This window comes from Mustela putorius, unplaced genomic scaffold (genome assembly GCF_011764305.1).
Source record: "Mustela putorius furo isolate JIRA1106 unplaced genomic scaffold, ASM1176430v1.1 tig00003976_pilon_pilon_pilon, whole genome shotgun sequence".
Taxonomy (NCBI): Eukaryota; Metazoa; Chordata; class Mammalia; order Carnivora; family Mustelidae; genus Mustela; species Mustela putorius.
In genome coordinates, this window is record NW_025422118.1 from 1,787,888 (window position 1) to 1,802,142 (window position 14,255).

At 45.4% G+C, this 14,255-nt stretch overlaps 1 protein-coding gene across 1 annotated transcript; it reads right to left on the reverse strand.

The window, feature by feature from the left end:
* Positions 1-1,114: 1,114 nt before the first annotated feature.
* Positions 1,115-12,375, reverse strand: GINS4 (GINS complex subunit 4). The gene is made up of 8 exons (XM_004777692.3): positions 12,190-12,375; positions 11,246-11,359; positions 8,496-8,582; positions 7,590-7,703; positions 4,714-4,811; positions 4,461-4,549; positions 2,354-2,444; positions 1,115-2,264 (listed from the first exon to the last, which is right to left on the reverse strand). Exons 2-8 carry the CDS (start codon positions 11,339-11,341, stop codon positions 2,168-2,170), a joined length of 672 nt encoding a protein of 223 aa, XP_004777749.1. The 5' UTR covers positions 11,342-11,359; positions 12,190-12,375; the 3' UTR covers positions 1,115-2,167.
* Between the last annotated feature and the right edge of the window lie 1,880 nt (positions 12,376-14,255).

Here is a 14,255-nt window from a genome sequence, read left to right on the forward strand (position 1 = left end):
GCAAGCTTATGATGAAGTATGACGCAATTATTTGAAAAACCATCTGTCATGATTCCATGATGAGCTCTTATCTGTAGAGCAAAATACCAAAGCTGGAAAAGCTGAAGTCAGTGTTACACTAAGCCACTTCCTTTCCTACTTGGTTTTGAAATTGGACTTCCACTTTATCTTAAAACGACTGATTTAAACTAGTCTTCCTTTAAAGAGGTGGCCTAGGAAACGGAAGAACGTGTTCTGTGGTTTTGCTGAGACCTTTAAATCTTCCATGCAACCTGGCATGTCTGCGGCATGCCAGTGACGGCATAGAGCTCTTCCACTCAAAGTGTGCTTCTTGGGTCAGTAGGAATGGTGCAGCCTGGGAGCTCCTCAGAAATGCAGAATCCTCGGCCCCATCCCAGTCTTCCTGAACCAGAACCGGCATCTTAGCAAGACCTCTGGGCAATCGGTACTCTTGTCAAGGTTCTGGAGGCATGTTCTAGAGAACAGTGTAAGAGCCCACATCCCTCCCCAGGCTGCTCAGCATAAGGGGAGGCATTGGGGAGGGACCTCGTATACATGCGATGGGAAAGGACCTCGTATACACGCGATGAGGAGGGAGCCGCGGGTTCTAGGCTCAGACCTACCACTAAACATCCACTTTAACATCCATTTCCCACCTATTGCTACCAGCCCTGTCTACTTCTCAGGACTGTTGTGAGGACCAAATGGGATCCTTGCTAACAAAGACCTATGTGATCTGGGTCCAGACTGCCTCTCAGGCCTTACTGGGCACCACTTTCCATTTCGCCCACTGTGTTTAATGACTTGCAGACAGAGCTTGTTTCTGCTTCAGGGACTTTGTATAAGCCATCTTCTCTGTCTGGAATGATCTTCCTTTTGATCTGTGTGTCTGGCTCCCTGGTATTCAGATCTTGGCACAATTTAGTAAGATTCACTCTTAGGTAAGAACCTGTCAACCCCCTGACTCTACTCTGTAGTGAGTTGTCCTGTTTCAATTCTCTGTCTTATTCTAGGTTGGAGCTTCAGTGCCTTGAACTGTGCCTGACACCCTACATGCTCATTTGTTTTATAAAAAGCTGAAGAAGGTAAAAACACCATGGAAAAGATAAAGCACTGCCTGAAATATAAAATGCTTTTATTAACAAATAAACCCTCCTTGCTTTTTCTTAGTGATTTTTCTTTGAAATGATAGCCATATTACATTGATTTCTCTAACAGCCAATATTATATAAATGAAAATCTGCTGCCTTCTCATCAGCAAAAGACTGGAGTGCAGGTTCCTTTTTATCATGTTTCAGGGAAAGACGATTCATTCACGGTCTCTACATCCTTCCTTCAGATATCACCATGATGCTCTCTGCTCATGTTAATTTCATCCACTTCCCTTCAGAAAGTAGAGCTAAAAACAGAAACGCTGTTACTGAGGTCACAAGATAGGACAGTTAATGTTGCTGTTAGCAGATCCCCGGCCAAGAGTGGCCAGATGGCCTGGAGGTTGGCTTGGCAAAGCTGCCCGAGATTCAGGAAGGCTGCAGGTTAGCAGTAGGGAGCACATACTTCATTAGGCTACCAACCGAGAACTGGCCAGAGGGTCCTTCTGGCACAAAACTGAAACTCAGAAATGGTTTCTTGGTTTAGTTATGATTCTCCAGGGCAGACATCGGTCTTAAGTCTGATATTAGAGATTCCAGAAGGTTAGTTCACACAATCCAGTGAGATAATCCAGAAGATACTTCATCTTCGGTTTTTCTGTGGCATTTATCTTCTTATCGGGGATGTGAAAGAACTATCCGGTCTCTCTCAGATCAGGGCTAACTACTGTCTCCTAATCATAGGCAGCGATGCTTTTTTATGAACTGCGGTTGTCTCACTTTCTTTAGCTCAAGAAATACCACAAAGGAAAAAGGCCCACAAAGTGAGCATCTGGGAGGACTCGGCCAGCACGCAGAACCAACAGAGCGGTGGCTCCATCTGCTGACTGTGGCTGGGATGGCAGGCAGTGAGGACGTGTGGCAAGTTAGGAATCGTGCCTGAGAGCCTTCTCAGTGCCCAAAGACCTGCAGTACTGCCAGGAAAGTCTGCGGTCCTTAGGCACAAAGCAGTGAAGAGATCTTACACATTTCCTTTAGGGTTCCATGCTGTCATTATTCTGTGTTTGCTTTCGATTTTATATCAGCTGAACTGCTCCAGAAGCAACCAGGGGCGCAATGGTTTTATAGCGGATCAAGTGCTGGGAGCCTTCCTCCAAGTCAATCACGTAGTCCCTGAAAAAGGAGGAAACAACGCATGCAGAGCGGAGCTGGTGCGCCCAGGGGAGGCAGATTTCCTACCTTCAAGGTCACATGCTGCTCACCTTTGCTCATCGGTTTCTGGTTCTACCAGGATGTTTTCCTGCCGTTCTTTCACTCTCAGAAACACGTATGAATCTAGATCTGGTTTGGGAACTGTCAGAGAAATGAGAGTGCAGTCAGAAAATACTCTGCCAGCAAGACCAATCTGGGAAAGTGGCTAGGATTCACTGTACCAAGCCCTAAGGGACCCCTGATGTGATAGCATTTTGGGGGGAAGGTGGCTTGAGGACAGCACTGGTTCCTTACAGAAACAGTACACTTCCCATCCAGGGTCTTGCATAGCAATGACTCATTCAACAGATGCCGAGTATGTGAAATGTGCACATTGCGGAAGATACAAGCAGGCGTGACATGTGGTCACTCAGTGAGGGAGAGTGAACCTGGGCGCTAACGGCAAGGGCCAAGGCAGAGATATGCACACGTGTTGGGAGGACAAAGGTGTACAAATCTAGTCAGGAAATAGCTTTCATATATAGCAGCAGTAGGAGAGCATTAGAAAGATAGGGTCACATGGGGATAGTCCTGAGTGTCAGATGACAGAACACAGGTTTCCACCATGAGCCGTCCTTCACTTGTTGACTTCAGGGTGAGAGGCTGCTGCCTCTTATACCACCAGCCAACACTGCGTGGAAGAAGGGGCCCTTGGCCGGGCTGCTCGAGAGTTCTTCATTTCTTAGAGCTCCCTGCGTACCCAGAGGACTCCCATCAACTGCAGGTTCTGAGAATTTACTGGAAAACTCTGTTCTAAGATCCTAGCTCAGCACAAAAATTCGCGTTGGATTTCCTCATCCACAGGTGGGGGTTCCACATAACTGGCTCCAAAGGTCTAAGGGGGTCCCTTGGGCTGCTTCAGGGTTTGGGGCCTGCCATAGAGCACCTAGTTGACCTGGCTGGGCAGCTACTGATTCCAGGAAACCCAGCTTAGATTTCAACATGCCTTTCCCCACTCTGCCCGCAGGGACCTACGATGCTCCAGAGGCCTGACGGGGACTCAGGGCACCTGGGTTAACTAAGCAAGGCTGATTTCACTGGGACAGGATGATCCCTTCCACAAGCTTCCAATTCCAGGGGCCTGGCTCTAGTCCTTGGAGAGGATCTGGGACAAGTGACATGTTTTTTAGGAGATGTCGGCCAGCATCAGGTAGAATTCAGTTAGACTCAGTTTCAGGAATTCAGATGCACGCTCGTGGCTGCTTTAGTCAAGCAGGTATGACAGCACTGGGCAATGCTTAGGGATGTGGTCCTGCTTCCTTCCTCTTCTTCCAAGAGGCAGACAAAAAGTGGTGGAACTGGTCATGGACTGGCCCTTTTGTTTCCCTCAGGCAGGTTCACCACAATGACCAGTTCCGAGCTCCACAGATCTGCGATGGGTTTGCTCCCAGTGCTGTAGGCTGCACTTGTCCCCCTTGCCCACAAATGCTTATGTTGATGCCTTGACCCCAGTACTTCAGGATGGAAATGTATTTGGAGACATTTCCTTGAACTGGATTTGGATTCCTTGAATCAAGGCAGCATCTGACCAAGCATGGGCAGGAACCTGTGAAGAAAAGTGTGCTAGCCCCTCGAGAACAAAGACTTTTGCCTCCTTAGTGCTCAAGGCCTAGCCCAGTGTGGATGCCCAGTAGATACCCAGCTGAAATAATGAAGGGCTGCACATGTGAATGAGTCTGCATTTTTAATGGCAGTCATAACAATTTCGATGTAAGCTAAAGACCACGGAAGTAATGCTGAAAGGCTATTCTTACACCTGCTTTTAATGATTTTTTAAAAAAAAGATTTTACTTATTGGAGAGAGAAAGAGTGTGCACGAGTGTGGGCAGTGGGGGCTGAAGAGGGACAAGCAGACTCCCCACTGAGCGCGGAGCCGGACTTGGGGCTTGATCCCAGGACCCTGAGATCATGACCTGAGCTGAAGCCAGACACCCTGATGACTGAGCCACCAAGGCACCCTGATGATTTTTTTTTAACCAGATATTTTTTAATATATTTTTTAACCAGATGACATCCTCTCTTCTCTTTTCTGCTTATCTAAGTATTTATTTTTCCAGACTTGAGAGTAAAGATGAAGATCTTATTCGAAGGTGCCTGAAAAGAGAGTGTTCTGCTCACCTGACCTCAGGAGGTCCACCGTCTGTAAGTTAGGAGGCATATGCTTTAAGGCAACATTCTTAAGGTAGGTCTCTGTGTTAGCCATGTACCTGAAAAAGGGGAATTCAAACCGCTGTGACCACCCACCTGCCAGGAGCCTCCAGGCTGTCAGACACACAACAGTGGCCCAGCCATCAGCGTCACAGGGGACAACCGTCAAAACTCATGCTCATGAGCCACAGAAAGAAAGTCCCCATGCGTCCTGCTTACTCACTGTTTGGCAAAGACCAGCTCCTCTGGAGAAAGGCTAGACAGCTCCCCCTCGCGGGATGTTTTCTCCTTTTCAAGGATATGAGGGAAAAACTTCTCTATCTGAGGATAAACAAAAAGCACTATGTAAATGTGTCCAGATTCCAGAGTCAAATATACTCATGTTCTGAAATAGGATGAGGTTAAACTAGAATTGACTTTAAAATGGCAAGTTCTCACAGTCAAGACATTTCTCAACTTCCAAGATTTCAAGGCAGGTTTCAAAGAATTCAGAGCAAAGGTGAGGCCTCTAAAAAGGAAAACCACTTAAAAAGGATGAGAGGCTTTTATAAAAGAAAATAGGAAAGTACAACAGTAAATGATATTAATGAGGGAGAGAAGGGGATATCGTTGGATATTTCTAGGCAGCTGCACAAGTTGTTCTAGGAGATGAAGCGTGTACAAAAGCTGGGAAGACACATATAGAACATACAAGCAGAGACAAAGAGGACTTTTTAAAAAAATTTATTTATTTATTTATTTGAAAGAGAAAGAGAGCTCTTCCTCCCAGCACAGCAGGGAGCCCGATGTAGGGCTCAATCCCAGGACCCTGGGATCATGACCTGAGTTGAAGGCAGACACTTAACTGCCTGAGCCATCCAGGTGCCTGAGAACAGTGACTCTTAATTATAAGAATATAACCGGCAATGATGAAGTCCACAGCAAGGGAAGGCTAGGACAAAATGGTAAGAACTACCAGGAAAAAACACAAACAAAACAGGGAAAAAAAAAAAAAAAGCTAAAAGCTATATAAAGATAAGTGGTCAGGAACTGCATAGGGATTACTCCTCCGCTCAGTGAGTGCTGTGGGTTCTCTGCAGAAAGAAATGCAAGTAGGGAAATGACAAAGGGAAGGAGGACCCACCAAGACAAAGGAGCACTTCTCTGCTTAAAGGAGTTTCTGTCTTTGGGCTTGGCTCAGTTACAATTCCAGGACAAGTGCACACTGGTACGGAGTTCTGGTGCACAAGGTGGCCCGTGCTAGATCAGTGTAAGCTGCCTTCCCTCCATCACTGAGCATGCTACCCACAGGCAGTGTTGCGAGCTCAGAATCAATGAGCTCAGAAGAGTGGAGCAGTGCTGGAGACAGGCCAATGTCCCAATTTTCAAAAATACAAAGATGGTGCGGGGACCTTCAGATATAGGTTAATGCCCTTCCCCATGGTATGTGGCATTATATGAGAACAGATCATTTAAGAGATGGTTTGCAAAGAAAAGAAAGTGGTTAATACAAAGGATTTTTCCAACTTAAGGAGAAAAAGAGAAAAAAAGAGTTTTCTGGTAGTTGAGGGTGGAGTGGAGAGACATATATTTTTTTAAAATTTTTTATTTTTTATAAACATATATTTTTTCCCCAGGGGTACAGGTCTGTGACTCTCTGGGTTTACACACTTCACAGCACTCACCATAGCACATACCCTCCCCAATGTCCCTAATGCCAACCCCTTCTCCCAACCCCCCTCCCCCCAGCAACCCTCAGTTTGTTTTGTGAAATTAAGAGTCACTTATGGTTTGTCTCCCTCCCAATCCCATCTTGTTTCATTTATTCTTCTCCTACCCCCTTAACTCCCCATGTTGCATTGGAGAGACATATTTTTTAAAAATCTCCATTTTGTCAAAACATAAGACACCACTGTTAGGACATCCTTGGCGGCAAAGTGGAAAGCCAGAGCTGTGACAGTATAGATCAGTACAGACTCAGAAGCAGTTTAACAGACAGATGTTGACTTGCAGGGAAGTCTCTGGTGGAATATTCTGTTGTTGGCCCAGTCCTACTAACGAATCAGATACAGCCTTTGATGACATACTTATCAGACTCGACATAAAGTGAAGATATAAAATGTTATGAGATAGCTAATATATTAAGTGACCAGATCAGGTCCAGAGAACAGGGAAGTGGCCCAATGTAATAAGGTGAAGCCTAAGAGGGGTAAGTATCAAGCCTCACACTTCAGGGTTGAAAAATCAAACCTTTCAATTACAGGATAGTGACAAGCTGGGAAAGTGGTAACTGAGAAACTTCAAAGACGTTAGAGCTCATGGCAAGTGCAGAAAGAACAGTGGGACGTGTCTGTGTAATATGCTAATGTGATGCTAGGTGGCATTATTACCAGTTAAATATCTAGAATAAGGGAAGTGCTTGTCCTGTTCTTCCCAAAAGAGGCCCAACTACAACTGGAATATTGTGCTCTGTTGCAAGTGGTATGATTTAAGGACACCAACAAACTAGAACCTCTGTCCGAACCAGGACAGCAAATGGAAATAAATGGTTGGAGATGGTTTAGCTGAGAGCACTTTCACGAGGAGAGGATGCATTCATTTTGTAATAACTAAGGGAATAAGTGGAACCAAATGAGAAGATACTCATTTAAAATAGACATCATATAAAATAAGGATGTTTTGCAATTTCATTTTCATAAGTTAGATGGCCTCAGAATTATGGCTGAATGTCAAGTTATCATGGTCAGTTCGACATTGTCTATATGATGGCTGCAAAATAATTTCTGAAACTATTTTCCTCTGGTCAACCAAGGCAAATTCCCTAGTCAACCAAGGCAAATGACTCTTCGGCACCGCTGTGCCGTAATTCCAGGGGACTCCTTTCACTCAGCAGACAGACTACAAATGTGTCCCTGGAGATGTACAACAAATGTCCTATCTAGGCTTCTTCAGAATAATCTCTTGCCCTCCTTATTCTTTAGCTACCTTAATATTGGGGCTTCGTGGCATCTTCAGGCCCTGGATTCTCCCAGGCCCCAGCCCAACATCTCCCCAAGATGCTCAGTCTATAATTACAAACTGCATTGTCTAAATTTAACTACATGTATCTCCACATCAAACCTTCATAAGCCGGCACCGCAAGTAGCTGCTGAGGACATAGCGGATCCTCTCCATCTCCATCCGATGAATGCTGACCTTCAGATCCCCCTTCTTGGCTCTCCTGAGATTTTCTTCCTATTAAAAGAGAAAATGAAGTCTATAAAAAAACATGATATTCAGATGAAAGACCTTTTCATTCAGTCTGTACGATTCCACAGGGACTATCATCACTGGCAATGCTGAGGACTCAAAGCCTACATTGAGGTCAATGGAGAACCAAAAAATTCCTAAGAGTTCTCATTTTCTTACACAAATTATGTATGACTACAGCCTCATTGTAGAAAGTTCAAACAATACTCATTTACTTTTAGAAAACTTTTAGATGGTTGATCTGAATAGAATCTGAATATGGTCAGTGGGAAGGGCCCAACTGTAATGGAGATAATACAGCAGACAGAAGACATGTCTAAGGGGAGTATTAAATCACCAGTTGAGAAACTGCAAAATACCAATGTCGTAAAGCTACTCTAAGGCTAATAATGACTTAGGCTCAGCCCATCTAAGCCAAGGGCCACAAACTCAAGTGTCTATGGGCACCAGGCAGGCAAGCTATCTAAGAAAGGTAGGTAGGTAAGGACTGTGGGGAACAGAGTGGTCCTTACTCCACTCTGGTCAGCTGTTCTCATATAGAAACATAGACCCAGTATTGATAGGGTTTTAGACTTTTCAGGGGAAGCTGACATGCAGATATTCATAGGAATGCTCATGGTTTATAAATGCAGGTAGGTAACGAATTCAATATTAAAAAAAACTCACTAGGCTGGGCCAAACAAAACAGATTTGGTATCAGACTTCAATCTCTCACTATGCTGACAAAACACTGTTAAAGTTCTCTTCCTTTGTAATCCCGAGATAAGCAACTCTTACCATGTGATCTAGCTGCTCCATGACACACTCTACAATCTCAGACTTGCTTTCCAGCAGCTCAGGGGCAAACTTTTCATTCATCCAGGCCTAAAAAACAATGCCCCCAACCAAATATGTAGCTATGAGTATCAGTCACAATAGAGCAAATAACCCTATGAGTCCGTACATATCCCGTGAAAATCATAGCTATTTTCGGCAAAGAAAACTATTTGCCTATGAGTTGGAAATACTGGAAATGCGTTGAAAACAAGCTATGTTTATGATGGCTTCTCTATTTCTTTGAGTGGGGAGGCTGTGCTTACAATCTTATATTTAACCAAAATTGTAAAAAAATCACTGTTCATGTAAAAAATGTTGTCGGTTTGCCTCTGCAGTTCCCCAATACCATTTATTTAAAGAAAAAAAAAAATGTCAGTATGATGCCTACTAGGGAGAGCAACACCACCTGGTGTTCAAACAGTACCTTTCACCAAATAGCATCCGCACGTTCCTGCGACTTCACCCGCTGCTGTCTCCCACCAGGGGGCGCAAGCACTATTCTATTTGGGAGATGAAGTGCCCTCAGTCTACACATCCCATTTGGGAAGCTTAGAGCACTTTACAAAGACTTTTTCATTCATTATGATAATAACCTGAGATGAATGGATACAGTTATCCTTATCGTACTAATGAGAAAACCCAGATTATTTACTAACTGCCTCAGATAAAAGCATTGTGTATAAAGGATCACAATATAAGAGGATCAACTATTAAATAATTTTGGAACCACAATCCTTAATTTATGACTCAGGCCCAGATATTTGGTACATTTCAGAGATTACCAAGGCTTGGGGAACTGAAATATCCACAGGAGACTGAGGAAAACAATTTTGTCTTTCAATTACAGGAAAGTTAGTTTTAAGCAAAGCTCAGAATTACATGCCAATTGGGCTCACTTTATTCCTCTCAATGTCCTTGAGTCTCTGAGTCTCCGATTATCACCATGAAGACATATTATTAAATAGCAGGTACTGCTACTATCATAAATTTTTCCCCATAGGTTCAAGCTCCTGTAATTGTGCTGTAAAAGTTAACTAGAAAGCAAGTCTGTATTTTCAAGAATTACGAATGAGAAAAGACCAAACTGTCAGCGAGGACTTAGAAAGCAGAGTTTTTCTTTTTAACTGATTTTATTAAATACTGAATAGGTTTAGAAATGTTTATTACATATAACACGAATAGAGATATAAACATCTAGTGTACACATAACTTTATCATTATTTTAAAAGTCCTGGTGTCTTCCTCCCTTTTCAAAGGTAATCATTAGCTTGACCTTAGTATTTAATTTTCTATAGTCTTACTACATTTGTTTGTATCTCCACATAATGATTCTCAGTGATTTCAAAGAAAATGACAGCACTCGTTGGATACACTGGGGCAAAATGGGGTAGATTTGAGGGGGATTTCTTATTGACATTATGAGATTATTTTGGTAAAAATATTTAAAACATTGGGAAAACTTTATACTAGTATAAAACTTTCAAACAAAATGTTTCCAAAATATTTAGTGAGAAACTTGCATTTGAATCCATGGTCTTTTTAAAAATAATCAGGTTCTATTTTGAAATAGCTACGTCTGATTCCTGATCAAAATTTTTAATGACAGTCTGTTCATTGTTATGGGTTAAACTCTGTTCCTCTCCACTCCCAATTTGTATGTTGAAGTCCTAATTTCTAGCACCTCGGCATGTGCCTGCATTTGGAAACAGGGTCTTTAAAGAGGTACTTAAATTAAAATGAGGTCATTAGGTGGGCTCTAATTCAATGATCGGTTTTCTTCTAAGAGGAAGAAATTTGAATACAGACGCACACGGAAGACCAGGTGAAAATGGCCACCTACAATCCCAGGAGAGAAGCCTCAGAAGAAACCTATGGTGCCAGCACCTTGATTTCAGGCTTCCAGCCTCCAGGGTTGAGAAAATACATGTCTGTTGTTTAATCTACCCAGTCTGTGATGCTTTGTTATATAGACTTGGCAAATGAGCATAATCATTAAAGTGAGAAACTTTGCACTATAGGTAATAACTTTAAAATAATTTTTAAAAAAGATCTTATTTAATTATTTGACAGAGAGAGAGAGAGAGAAAGAGGAACACAAGCAGGTTAAGTGGGAGAGGGAGAAGCAGACTTCCCATGGAGCAGGGAGCCTGACGTGGGGCTCGATCCCAGGACTCTGGGATCATGACCTGTGCTGAAGTCAGATGTTTAATGACTGAGCCACCAAGGTGCCCCTTAAATCATTTAACAGGCATTAAATCCTCTATCTGCTCCTGGAGCTGTGTTTATTAGTGGCCCTGTCAAGTGGCTCCTTAGGCCATGGTCTGCGGCCTACAAGTGTGTCCAGCCCCAGCAGCCATCTGGGTGGTGGACCAACTCCTTTGCAGCACTCAGGGCATTGCAACAGAGCTGCAGGCCCGAGATAGAACTCCTGCTCACCTGCTGCCAAGCTGAGCCCATGCTGCCTTCCAAGGAGCTCCTCACAGCCACAGGAGAATGCAAGAGTAAGGCAGCAGGTGTAGTCCATTAAGAGCAGATATTGGAGTCAAAGAGACTTGGTTCATTTTGGGCAGTAATACTTAAAGATTATTACTACTCACAGCTAACACGGAGTGCTTATCATGGGTCAAACAGTATGTTAAGCATTCTTTGCATATTATTTCCTTTAATCCTCACAATAACTCTGGGAAATAACCACTATTACTCATGCTTACCTGCTCCAGCCTTTCAATGAGCTCTGCAGGGGTCAGGACCACCTCTTCACTACCTGCATCAGAGTCCTGTCCTGTGAGGTCCAGTTCCTCCGTCATCTTCTCCGAAACAGGTATCTAAGGAAAAGAAAAGAATCAATACCTTGCAGCGTGGTTTCCATTTATTTGCAAGAATAGGCAACTGCTTATCTACCCCTGGTGTTGCAGAGGCTCACCAGATGGCCAGTTGCCAGGCAAGTGACAGGCTTTGATTCTTTTCAATTCTTTGCCTCTTCCTTCGAACCTTAGGTCAGGTATCAGTTTCTCAAAGGGGCCACCCCTTAAAACTGTTTCCCATACACCTCGGAGTGAGCATCTGTCACGCCACGTAACAACTGTTTGCCTTCCTGGTAGAGTCCTCTTCTTAGGGGCCGTGTTCACGTGGGTTCAAACAGGAATCACGCATCTGTTGTGTTCCGGGCCCGCGTACCCACTGGGACGTAACTACCTGTGTCTAACTCCCAGCTGGCACTCAAACTTGTCGCAAGAACTAACCAGCCAGAGGGGCGCCTGGGTGGCTCAGTCGTCAAGGGTCTGCCTTTGGCTTAGGTCATGGTCTCAGGGTCATGGGATCAAGTCCCACATCGGGCTCCCTGCTCAGTGGGAAGCCTGTCCCCCTCTCCCACTCCTGCTTGTGTTCCGTCTCTCGCTGTCTCCTTCTGTCAAATTAAGAAAGAAAAAAAGAAAACAAAAAACAAAAAACCCTAACCAACCGGAGCCACAAGGCCCAGCGCCATCAGACCAGCGACCCCAAATGCTAATGAGGTGGGTGGTGGGGATGAGGATGTCCTCGGAGTGTCGGGGACGCTGAGCACACTCCGGCCGCTCCTCTCCGGTCTGGGGGCCACCAGCACAGCAATCCCCCCCCGACACACACACACTCCCACAGATCCCACTCGGACGCTCACCTGGGCACCAGGGAGGCAGAGAGGCGCTCCGAGGTAACAGGCGGCTAGGACCGGAAAGTCGTGAGGAAGCAGCCTTGGCTTCCCAAGGAGCACCTGGAAGCGCACAACCTTCTCAAGGCCTTTCCCGGACCGAGCCGACGCCGGACTCCCGCGCTCCGCTCACAAATTTTCCGTCCCGGACTTACGTCACCACGCTCGGGCGGCGTTGGCCAATCATGGCTCGGGGGCGGGGACTCGGAGCTCTGCGGCCTGTTCACGCAACAGCCTCACGGAGGGAGCTTAGCCCCGCCCACTTGGGCCCGCCGCCCGAGTGTGAGTTCTCGGGTGACACTACCCTGGACGATCGGGAGGGGGCGCATCGCCACCGCGGCTGCCGCGGCCGGGCGGAGTCAGTTTTGGGGTGGAGGGTGGGGACCCGCCCGGGTGCAGTTGCCGGAGAGTGCCCGGGCCGGCAGGAGTCCTACGGGAGAAATGGGCTCCGGTAAAATCAGGCCACTTCCTTGTCGGGGGTCCTCTTCGCCCCCCACCGCTCTTGTGGCTCTTTTGGTCCCTTCGTCCTTGCCGGGGCTGCAGTGTGGCCACTACCAGGTCTGAAAACCTTTAGGCTAGTGGTTCTTAAAGCATGGGGCCAGGCCTCAAGCAACAGCGCCGCCCCGGAACTCGTGAGAAATGCAGATTCCCAGGCCCGACCCAGCTCTGCGGAGTCGGAAGCTCTGGGGTGTTTCGACAGGCTCTCCCGGGGGTTCTGATGCAGCTGAGGCTGGAGAACACTGTCGCATTGGGCTCTGCTTCCATCCCAGCTGCTCCACTATTATTTTGACATTTACTGCACCTTAGCTACCTTTAACGGAGGGCAGAAACAGACATATATACTTAGATCTATATATATTTTCTTTTTTGTGATGTCCGTTTTTCTCAGAATTGATCATGTTTTCTCTGCCGAGTACCACCTGTGGCTCCGCCTCAGTCCGAAGACTCTTCCTCGTGATGTTTCCTGTGCTACACTGATTGATTTGAAAAAGAAGGTTGGCTCATTGACAGGTTGATAGTACCTGCCTGATTACAATCATGTTTTGAAAATAGAACATCCTGAGTGGCAGAGTGGGCATATTTACAAAGGGCTATGGAAGCTGGGGGGACATTGAAGAGGGATTCCAAAAGGATGGGACAAATCCGTTTGAGCTCGTCTCACAGAATGACTTTTGTTAGGGACAAATGGATGGCCTTTTCCAGGGCCGTTTCAACTCTGTGTTTCAGTGGTTTGGTAATCCTGTGGTTTTTCCGTTGTGGCAGACTGTGTTTTCCAAAGACAGCTGCTCTCATGCAGATCTCGTCCCATGTACTCTTCTTGCAATATGATGTTGGGAGGGATGATGATCGAGGGAGGCTGTGTCTATATCCTTGCCTCTGAGAAGACCTTCTGAAACCGTTATAGAACTGTAAAGATGGCTGGAAATCAAGATGGACTCACTAATGCTTCACCAAGGCTTGATATCAAACAAAATAGATTTTTCCTAATTCTTGAAGCCTCCTCTTCCCTTTCACTTGTTTTTCTGTAGAATCCTTTGTTCATGAACTCCTGAGCTTGTGTCAATATTGACATCTCGCTGATCTCCATGTATAGTTAGTAACAAGATGGGGATGGCCAGCCAGCCCTAGTCATGAGACCAGCTTAAAGACTAAGGAATGCTGTTGGCAAGTACTAGCTTCCTATTGAAACCACCCAGATCCTGTATTTTCTTTTTCTTTAAAGATCTTATTTATTCATGAGAGACAGAGAGAGAAAGAGAGGCAGAGGGAGAAGCAGGCTCCCCAATGAGTAAGGAGCCCAATGTGGGACTTGATCCCAGGCCCAGGATCATGACCTGAGCTGAAGGCAGACACAACCATCTGATCCACCCAGGCACCCCAGATTCTGTATTTTCCTATAAAACCCCTCAGTTTTTTTACTGTGGGTTGGTCTGCAGTCCTGGAGACATTAGCCTGTTGCAGTCTCCTTGGCTTGGCAAAGTGATAAACTATCTTCCTTTTTTATGTGTAAACTCTGTCTTCCTGTTACATACTTT